This window comes from Phalacrocorax carbo, chromosome 1, assembly GCF_963921805.1.
Source record: "Phalacrocorax carbo chromosome 1, bPhaCar2.1, whole genome shotgun sequence".
In the NCBI taxonomy this organism is placed as follows: Eukaryota; Metazoa; Chordata; class Aves; order Suliformes; family Phalacrocoracidae; genus Phalacrocorax; species Phalacrocorax carbo.
Window position 1 is genome coordinate 73,890,990 of NC_087513.1, and position 9,993 is coordinate 73,900,982.

General features: G+C 42.7%; 1 protein-coding gene across 16 annotated transcripts in view; it reads left to right on the forward strand.

The window, feature by feature from the left end:
* SOX5 (SRY-box transcription factor 5) overlaps window positions 1-5,856 on the forward strand; it is a 722,172-nt gene extending 716,316 nt beyond the window's left edge. For all 16 annotated transcript variants that reach the window (XM_064459677.1, XM_064459668.1, XM_064459692.1 and 13 more), the window contains one exon: window positions 32-5,856. In XM_064459677.1, coding sequence (XP_064315747.1) covers window positions 32-335 — 304 coding nt within the window. In that variant the 3' untranslated portion in view covers window positions 336-5,856. The remainder of the gene's footprint in view (window positions 1-31) is intronic.
* The last annotated feature ends 4,137 nt before the right edge of the window (window positions 5,857-9,993 follow it).

Below are 9,993 nucleotides of genomic sequence, written 5' to 3' on the forward strand. Positions count from 1 at the left end.
AAACGTCGTCTTACTTTTTTTTTCACGGCAGGCAACAAGCACAGATTCCCATTGCCACCGCGGGCGTAGTTTACCCAGGAGCCATTGCCATGGCAGGAATGCCTTCCCCACATCTGCCCTCCGAGCACTCGAGCGTGTCCAGCAGCCCAGAGCCTGGGATGCCCGTCATCCAGAGCACTTACGGCATCAAAGGCGAGGAGCCTCATATCAAGGAAGAGATGCAGACCGATGACGTCAATGGAGAAATCTACGATGAATACGATGAGGAAGAGGATGACCCCGATGCGGACTATGGCAGTGACAGTGAAAATCACATTGCGGGGCAAGCCAACTGATCAGGGTCCAAATATCTCGTGACCTACAGGACTTCAAGGAGAAAAGAAAAAATAAATAAAGCCCCATCTGGTTTATCCTTGCCAGTGGCCAAGCACATTAACTTTCTCATACACTGACTGTTACTTTAACTGTTAGTCTTAACTAGTTGGGACATCAGCTGACTAATAGACATCAGCCTGCATCAGAAGAAAAAAGGCTCAGAAGAAAGGAAACAAAGACAACGACGACAACAACAACAGAATGATATAAGCTATGGGTAAAATAATGCCAGTAATTCAGCTGCTATACCCAAGCACTGAAGTCTTACCCGTCGACCTTTTATTATTATTATTTTTTTTCCAAATAAACTTTATGGCTGTTTGTTCTACAATGTTCTAGAAATTCTCACTCAGGTACACAGTGCCAACAAGTGGCTTGTGAATGTGTTTTGTTGTTTTGTGCTACAGTTTAAAGAGAAATAATTTTTTTTTTTTGGTAATGCACCTGACAGGAAAGAAAAAAGATAAAATTCCTTTGACCCCCTCTGTCTCCTCCTCCTCCTCCTCCTCCTCCCTGGCAAATCTGAGTCAGAAGTGTGTGTGTGTGTGCGTGCGTGCCTGTGCGCGTGGCTGGCAAGGAAGGAAGCGGGGAGTCTGTTTCTGTTAACCCCAACAAGCAATTATTTCCTTTCAAGAGAGGACTTCTCTTCATCAGTTGCACACCATACTGAGTCTTTGAGCAAGTGCCAAATTTGTACTAAAGCGCTGAACTAGTCCAATTTGCTTTTTTTTTTTTTTTTTGGTTGGTCTCTTCTTGTTTTGTTTTGTTTTGCTTTTGCTTTTCTTTTGCTTCCTGCTCTGTCTTAAGTTAGGACAGTGTTGTATCTTAGACAATCCCTTGAAGAACCTGATATACCAGCAGCTGGTGAGATTAGACTTATATTTTTGGTTTTGGTTTTGCTTTTTAAAGGAAACTGTAGGTGCCGTTCTCAGGTGAAAAAAAGAGAGAGAGAGAGAGACATAAGAAATTTAGAGAAAAAGTATTTTATGATCTTGGATTTTCATGTGTGCGTGTTTATGGTACTAATAAGAATAATATTGGACTATTGTGAGCAAAAAGCATGTTCCAGAATGAAATCCCGCACCCTCCAAACGACTGGGTCTGTAAGGAGCCTTTGCTTTTGATTTACACTTCAAGTGGCAGCAGATGCAACATAGAAAAGGCTTGTCCAAAATGTGATGTGTTCAGGACAGGCCAGGGCAACTGGAACTGTTACCTCCTCGCTGAACGTAATTAGGTTACCGTGATGTTCAGTTTCGTATGAACTTGTACCTTCAGGATGGCTGAGTACTGATCTCTGATTCAAAAGGTGATTTTTTTTAACAGATTTTTTTTTTCCTTTGCACTTGCAGAAATCCATTTTTATCAGTGGGATGTTTGTGTAGGAAGGAAGACTAATAGCTTTGAAGAGATTTTCATATTCAAAGTGGGCATGTAAGAACCCGACCCTTTGTGGTGCCAAGTTTCCCTAGCTGATGACTGTCACAAGTGAAAAATTGTTCTCCTGGGTTAAAATACTCTCAGCGTTGTTCTAGAGCCCTTAGATACGTTGCTTGAGCAGTTTTGCCTTCCTTGGGCAACAGCAACCAGGTGAGGAAGGTGGATTTACACAAGCATAGTCCTGAGCAGAAGTGAGCCTCTTGTATTTCCAGTAAGGTAACTGAATGTTACGTCGTTATTTCAGAGAAAAAGAATGTAAATACAAGTGAATCAAAGGGTCTCATTTCATCTCCTCACTCTGATCTTCCTGTAGAAGGAGAGAACGCAGGTTCATGTTACAAGACAGAAGCATTAGATCTAAACCTACCAACCAGCCAAAAAGGCTACCTCTAATTTCCAACAGCAGCAATCCAGGAGCTCCTTGCTGGCCTGGGAAGCAAAGTCTTAGGCCTCAATACCGAGGCAAAAGCCTTCCTCCGAGTCGGTTTTCTAACTGAGGATGCCACGTTTATATTCCTGTTGCTCCCTGGTAAATTCCTGCTCCTAGAAAGAGACTCATTGCTACTGGTGTCACTTCTAACTTGTAAAAATAGCCCTGTGCACCTTAGTGCCAGTGAGATCCCAGCCCAGGCATTCACCAGAACCATGGTCTTCAATACCCGGCAACACTGATTTTGCAAATGGTCCCTTAATCAGGCAAATTTAGCCCTTGGTGCAATCAGCCATTTAAGTCCAGGTGCAGGATGAAAGGGACAGGTAGGAGGAGAGGCTGGGAAGGAGATTGTGGGGGGTCCTTCTTTGCCCCTTGAAATCCCACTTGAAGTGTAACTTGACCTCTGCAGACCTTGTGCAAAGCAAACAAACAAATGCCATTGAAGACTTAGGACAATACTCCAACAAGCGGTTTGGACGTGTGATAGTTTTACCCCACAACATCTGTTTTATTTTTCTCCTGTTTTCCCTTTTTAAATTTCCACCTCTGCCTTGAAAAATTCTTTTCTATTTTCTCTCTCTCAGAAGATTTGCTCTGAAGTTATGCTTGGAGTAGCTGATCATATCCTCCATGCCAGAGAGGGTTCTTTTTGTTTGTATTTTATGACTGTGTTGGGTTTTGGTTTTTTTTTTTTTTCAGTTGAACTGCCTCTTCTTGCTAGTGTTGTAATGGTAATTATAATAATAATAATAATAACGGTCAGCTGTTCCCAGATTAGTAAATTATGTATAATTTATTTTATCCCCCCCCTTTTTTAACTTTATTTTATTCTGTTCTAACTTGGCAGTGCAGCAAATGAAGCTGTTAGGCTATTTAAAATGGATATCCCTCCCCACCTTGCCTTTTTATATATATATAAATATATATATATACATATGAAAACAAATTGCTTCTTCTTCTGCTCACACCATTCCTCTTTCTTTTATTTTAATTTTGGCCCCAGCCATGTCAACTTCTGATGTTTATTATGATGGAGTGAATTAATGGGAGTGTTGTTTTCAATCTTAATTAACTTCTGCTCTCTCATCTCTCATTTTAGTTATTTAATTACACCAGTCATCTAGAGCCAATTTTTTTGAAGCACTCTGTTTGGATAAGAAGGAAAAAAAAATAGACAATTGTTTTTATATCATTATTATGTACAATGTGAAAACAGATATTTGCTCCTTTTTTTTTTAACTTTTAAATTTGTTCCCTGTCTTTGTGAACAAATTACTTCTGACTCTTGTGGGTTCACCTCACATTTGCTGGATGCTTGATTTCCACCACGTTATAGAGACTCTCTGGTTTAATTGTGTCACTTTGGGCTACCAGAATACTTTGTTTTAGCTCCAGGTAGGTGCCACTGCGGCAGGCGTGATTGGAGCACGTCTTAGATGCGTGGGCTGGAAAGCCGGCCTCGGGGAAGTCAAGGGGAAAAAGGCCCTTTGACTTCAGCGGGGCCGAATTTCAGCCCCGAACTATGGGCTGCGCTGCAGGAGACGCTCCTGGAGGTAGCCCCGTCTCCGTGGGCAGGGTTGGTCCTGCACCGGAGGAGCACCTGCGCCGGGGCTGCAGGACCGAGCTCTGCTTTCGGCAATGGTCGGCGCGACAGAGCCCTTCTCCGGGAGCGCTCTGCTTTGCTCACTGCCTTGGCCTGGAGTAGGGCTCAGATGAACGCTAATTTTGTTACCGTACACATTTCCATCTGAGAGACTACACTAGAGCCTGGGGTTCGGGCAGGCTTTTCGAATGGGTAGCTTTAGCAGACTATCCACGTCCTGCATTTGGATATTGAAACCAATGCAGCAATTTAAAAAAAAAAAGGAAAAAAAAAAAAAAAAAAAGGCTCTGGGGTCCCAAACCAGCAAAATACTTAACGCCTGTGCTAATGTTTTGTTGGGCCCAAGGATGAGCGCCCATGTATCCTTCGGCAGTAGAAGACCAGATTTGAAAATGCGGCCCTGTTTGTCCCTCTTTAATTTCTTAGAAAAAAACAGAACAATGCAAAACATACATTTATAAAAAGATCTTCTTGTCTTGTTTCTTTTTTTTCCTGGGTTCTGTGCCCTGGAGCGTGTAGAAAAACCAGGTTAGAAGAGATTAGGATCGTATTAACCTAAAAGCGCATCGAGGCCCTGATGCCGAGTCGGGCTTCGTTCCCCTCTTCCATGGGAACCTGGCGAGCGGGGACGGCCTTGGGGGGCTGCCGGGGGGGGGGGCGTATGGGCCATCTCCCCCCAAATTGGGGGAGCTGCTTACGCCGTGCGTCTCGCGAGCTTACAAAGGAAAAACGCCAGCAGTGGGGAAAAGGGGAAAAGAAGAAAAAACACTGAGGCACTTGCTTCTAAGCTCAATTAAATAACACAGAGTATATCCTTTTTCAATTTATTCATGCCTTATATTAGTAAAATAGGATTTTTAAGTGCATTTAACATCTTTATTTAACCGTTCCGCTGTATTAATCAGGCCCCCAGAAAAGAACACTAGCTATTATTATAGCATTTAATTAGTTTTGTAACCAAATCCTCTTATTACGAATGCATATGGAAGAAATTCTTTATTCGAAGACATTATTTCAAAGATTTGGTTACTGCAGTAGACTCTCTCTTTAATTAAATCATTTTTTAGAAAGTAAATTGTCTTTAACCTTTTTACAGCACATTTTCAGAGCTTTTTCTTTTTAATCCAAAGAGATGAGCTGTTATTGTCCCCGAAGAAGCCTCTGACATCACGTTCGTAACATCAAAAATAATTATACTCCGTGGAAACGTAGACCTTACTTAGCAAGAATTCATCTGCTAGAATGAATGGCAACTATATGGTATCTCGTACGTTTAAGGGCATGATGTATCTGATAGGAAGTATTTTTGTCTGCCCACTTCTCGATAGAATCATACCTTCGATTTTGCAAAGAACTGTGTGTAATTCACTAGATGTGGATTCAAGTGTATCCTCAATTCACAGGGCATGGGCTGGCTGTTAGCTTGGTTTATATTTACATTTTTTCAACTTTATCTTAACTTGTCAGTTTCCCAGATTGAAGAACACGTCAAGTTCGTTTTTTCTACTGACTGATTTCTCTACTCCCCAGTGTTTTTGTCACTGGTTTGCTGAAACAGTATTTATATAGCTCCATTGGCTCTAAAGCTCTTACTCCTTCTAACGTTTTGGATTTTACAAGTGAAATGAAAATAGAAAAGAAATAGAGACAATCAAATGCCTGGAGCTTAAAACAAAGTATGTGCAACCTACCATCTCACTTGAAATTTAATAAAAGAAATAATTATGTAAATATAACATAGAGTTATAGATTTATATTTTGTTCATAACACATAGTGTAATATAAGTTGTATATTTTCATGTTTTGGTTTTATGTTATCATTCATGCCACAATAAATAAAAAAAACCAGGAGTTGATGTACTCTTTAAAAAAAAATACAATGTGGGTTGCCACCGTCCTGGGTTTTTGTTTTTTGTTTTTGGTTTTTTGTTTCTTTTGCATTCCCCTTTTTCAGTATTATTGCCCTGCAAGGCACCAATAAAACAGCAAATGTGTTCTTTACCTATACTGTGGTCTGTTTCCCACTTCTTGTAGCAAAGGGTGTGCTAGTTAATTTGGTTGTCAGGAGAACAGAACACCTGGGCTCAAGGGAAAAAAAATGAGATTTAGATTCGGCGTACCAGTCTGCTCCAAAATTCAAGGTTTTCATCAAATCATGGGGAAAAAAATTGCTTGAAATTTTTTCTTTAAAATGTCTTTATCTTTAAAATGTCTTTAAAGTATTGCTATTAAACCAGAAGAAAAAGTTGGTTCCTGAACAGCGTAGGAGGGTGCGGTTTCCAGTTTGGCATCGGGGCTGCTCATAAATGGGGACAGCTGAATCCAGAAGTTTGGCCCGTGCCCACCTTCCCAGGTTACATTCACTTTCTACAGGCTTATCAGTTTGAAGGCCAAAGCAAATTGAAGGAAATACCCAATTATAAACGCCGATGACACAAAGCTATGAAAAAAATAGCTCTGCTCATAGTTAGTCAAAATGTCCCAACATGCTGCCTAAACAGTTCATGAAGTTTTGACAGCAGCATATGGCACAAAGTGGGATGAAATGAATTTGTACCTGTTTTTGACAGTAAGTTATTCTGATGGGTGCTTACTCTCAAGTGCCTACGGCTTGACAGATGCCATTCTATGGTTCCAGATTTCCTGAAGGGAAAAAGCAATATTTGGGAAAGCAGAAGGTAGCTGGTGGAGGTCCTATGAACCTGCCCGTACTTCTCTTGCTTGCCAGGTTGTCCTCTGTGCTCTTCCTGGGAGCAGGGTGGCACCTGAAACATCCCATCAGCAAACCAGAGGTCTGTTTTGGCAGCTTCGTGGTACAGCCTGTGCTGTGTAGCACCTGTCCGGTGGAAGTGGAAATGAACCTGAGCAGAGCCATCTACTGCGAGCTTCAGGCCAATAAATGCCAGTATCCTTTAACCCCGTCAATTCCCTTTATCCATTAGTCATGAACACGTGATGAAGGGAGCACCTGTCTACCCGAAAGGCCAGAGGAGCAGGCATGACCACGCTGGCAGCATGGCTGTCAAATAACAGTGTAGTTTGTATTCAGTGTGCCTGAAACCTTACCTGCAACTCAAGCCAAGGCAAACGTTTTGCTTCTTTGCCCTTTTAACAAATACATCCCTGTAACATGGAATACTGCGGCCAAAGCCCCGCTACGTTATGCCTTTGCTGGCTCAGCCCACACTGCCCACCTGAAGCATCACTGAACATGCAGGCCTTCTCGCTGCCCTACACTGAGATGGAGGGACGTACGATTTCTTCCTCCTTCTTTCTTTACGGCTGGGCTGGTACCTAAAACGGTCAATGTCAGTCCCTAAACCAGTGGGAAAAGATGTCTAGGAGAACATGAGAAAAGCTAAGCTGAAGATATATCTACACTGTAATATGAGTGGACGAGGCTGAGCTTTGCAAAATGGGAATGAAAACTGGTTAAGCCCTAAAGGTGTAGCTGAAAATAAAAAAAAAAACAACACAGGTTTCTAGAGTTCTTAAGTGGCCTAGACTTGAGAGTGGTAACAAGTCTTTCCCCAGACAAGTTGTGGGGTGGGTTTTTTTGTGGTTTTTTTTTGTTGTTGTTGTTTGTTCCCCCCCCCCCCCCCCCCCCCGAAAATGCTAAAGCATTCCAGCAATTGCCTGTAGCAGGAAGGAAGAAAATGAGGATAATTATGACATTAATCTATTTAAAAAAGAAAGACGTGTCACAATTAGCGCATTCCTACCAACCAAGTAACATACAGAGCTATATATGTATAGGAAAGTGAAAAGACCCCCCACAGAAGCCGTGAAAGGTTATGAAAAGCGTATGTTCCTCACAAGGAAGCACAGCACTGTGACTTTGGCATCAGTGAGAAGGAGTGCACGGGAGCTTGTCAATAAGATTTCAGTTAATAAATATTCAGCAATACAGTGGAAAAGCAATGTGGGAGAACAGGCAGCGGCTGTCGGGCCAACCAGTGGAAAGTGCATACGGAAAAAGTACAGAAAGTCTTGTGAACATATTTATCAAAGTAACCTAGTGCCTGAGACTGGTGGGCTCTCGAGATAGTCAGAGTAGCTAATTTGAGTCCCCAGGATGCTTATGCTCACGTGTGTTGGTATCACGGTAGCACTGATGGTCATGCACTGAAATCAGAGATTGAGTGCAAGCTAATGGCATGGACAGGAGAAAGAAAATCGCACTGCAGTGTCATTGGCCTAATTCAGAAAGGCTGGCAGTGTTGGCAGCGCTGTGAGCATCAGCTACACCCCAGCTGCAAAACCTTCCCACTAACACAGCTACGCAAGGCAGAGGGGTAGCAGCCTCCCTTTCCTATTCCAGGCTGGATTTGCAAGGCTGGCAATTAGCAGATACTGCGGGCTTTCAGTGAGGGTTTTTCACCAATAAGTAAATCTGATCTGAAAGCTAATGCAAGCGAGATCCTACAGGTTCCCTGGTATCATTTGTAACAGTTGCTCTCCAGCCTCTACTTGTGTGAACTTTGCAGACATTTTTATGCTTTTGGTCTTATGGCGTGGTTCAGGCAGGTCACAGGTTCCCACTCCCCGCACGCCCTGTGCCATAAAGCACATGCACACACACCTGCCTGCCCCCCTTACTCGCTCTATGCCACGTCTGGCATGGCTACTCAAAAAACCTGTCACTGGGAGCTGACTATCTGTATCTGATGCTTTGAGGGATTAGCCAGTGCTTATTGATTTGGTTTTGGGTTTTTTTGTTGGGGTTTTTTTTTTTTGGTTTTGTGGTGGTTTTTTTCCTGCTACTCGAGTGGCCCTGTCAGGGCATAGCAAGCGCCTGGGACCAGGGGAGCAGGCAGAGCACCCAGCGCTCAGCCAGAGTCATCCTCCATCTCAGCCCAGATTTGGCTCAGAGCACTGTATGTCCAGGGCACTCAACTGTTGCCACTGCAGCAGCACCGTACGGCTGACGGACACGTGACAGCAGTACCAAGGAATGGTCATTCCCGACACATTAACCTAATCAAAGCAAACTGCTAGGCACGAGATTACAAATTTATTGATTATAGGATTGGTTATTTGCAGACTTACACCAATTTACCTTTTTTGGGTGCTTCTAAAATTGCTGCCAGAGGCAGCATGGAAAGTTACTATGGCCAAAAATCAGGCTTGCCCCTGCCCCCATCCCTGTGGAGGCCAAGTCAATTAGGAAGAGGTTAAAGTCACCCTAAAATACACCCCTCCATAAAATTTAAAATACTTCAAGCAGAGAGCTTTTCTGTAGAGCTGGGTCTTAATGGCACTAGAATGGTACATATATAATTGAAAATACAATTAAAAGCACAAATTTAAGGTATAGTTGAAATGCTGCCAGCCCTGTGTGGCAAGTCAAGCTGCAGTTTGAATGGCTTTTTGAGATAAGTTATACTTGGTTTAAGTCCTGACTATGTGCTTAGTCTTAGTTAACAATGTCAAGATGGAGGAAAGGGGGGGGCCTGGTCTATCACAAATAATGTAAACTGCTCACATAGGTATATTTCTAGCCATATGAAGGACCATTTACAGCACAAATTATTGCCCTTAGAAAATGCCATTTGTAATTACAGGCAGCTGCACTGGTGCACAGGCAACTAGGGTGGGTGTCAGCTGCTCTGATGTAGCTGTACAGTACTGAGTGTGCCTGTGCGTGAAGACAGGGGCTCAGACTAAGCCCTGAAAAGCCCCTCCTATCCCCCTGCAAGAGCATCCCCACACAGGGATTTGTGTCAGTTTAACTTCACGTTATCAGCGCAACTTTCACAGGCAGTGAATGCCAAACCCACCAAGGATAAATCAATGCCTCCCCTTGTATTTAACAGAGATATGACTTAAATACAGTAAGTAAATCAAAGTAATTATTTAAAATTAAAATGATTTAAGAGACTTAGTCTGGGAGAATGGTGTGGTGGTTAGAGAAGCAGCTGAGACACAGGACTTCGGCAGGCTATTCCTGACTCTGACAGAGACTTGCTCTACAACTTCAGGAAAATTACTCAGCCCATCTCTAAGACTGCTATAATAATACCTACTTCAAAGGGGTGTTATGAGGCTTAATTCATTAATGCCTGCAAAGCACTTTGAGATCTTTGGATTAAAGGCACTACAGCAGTGCAAAGTATTATTAGCTACAGGAAAAAGCTCTCGG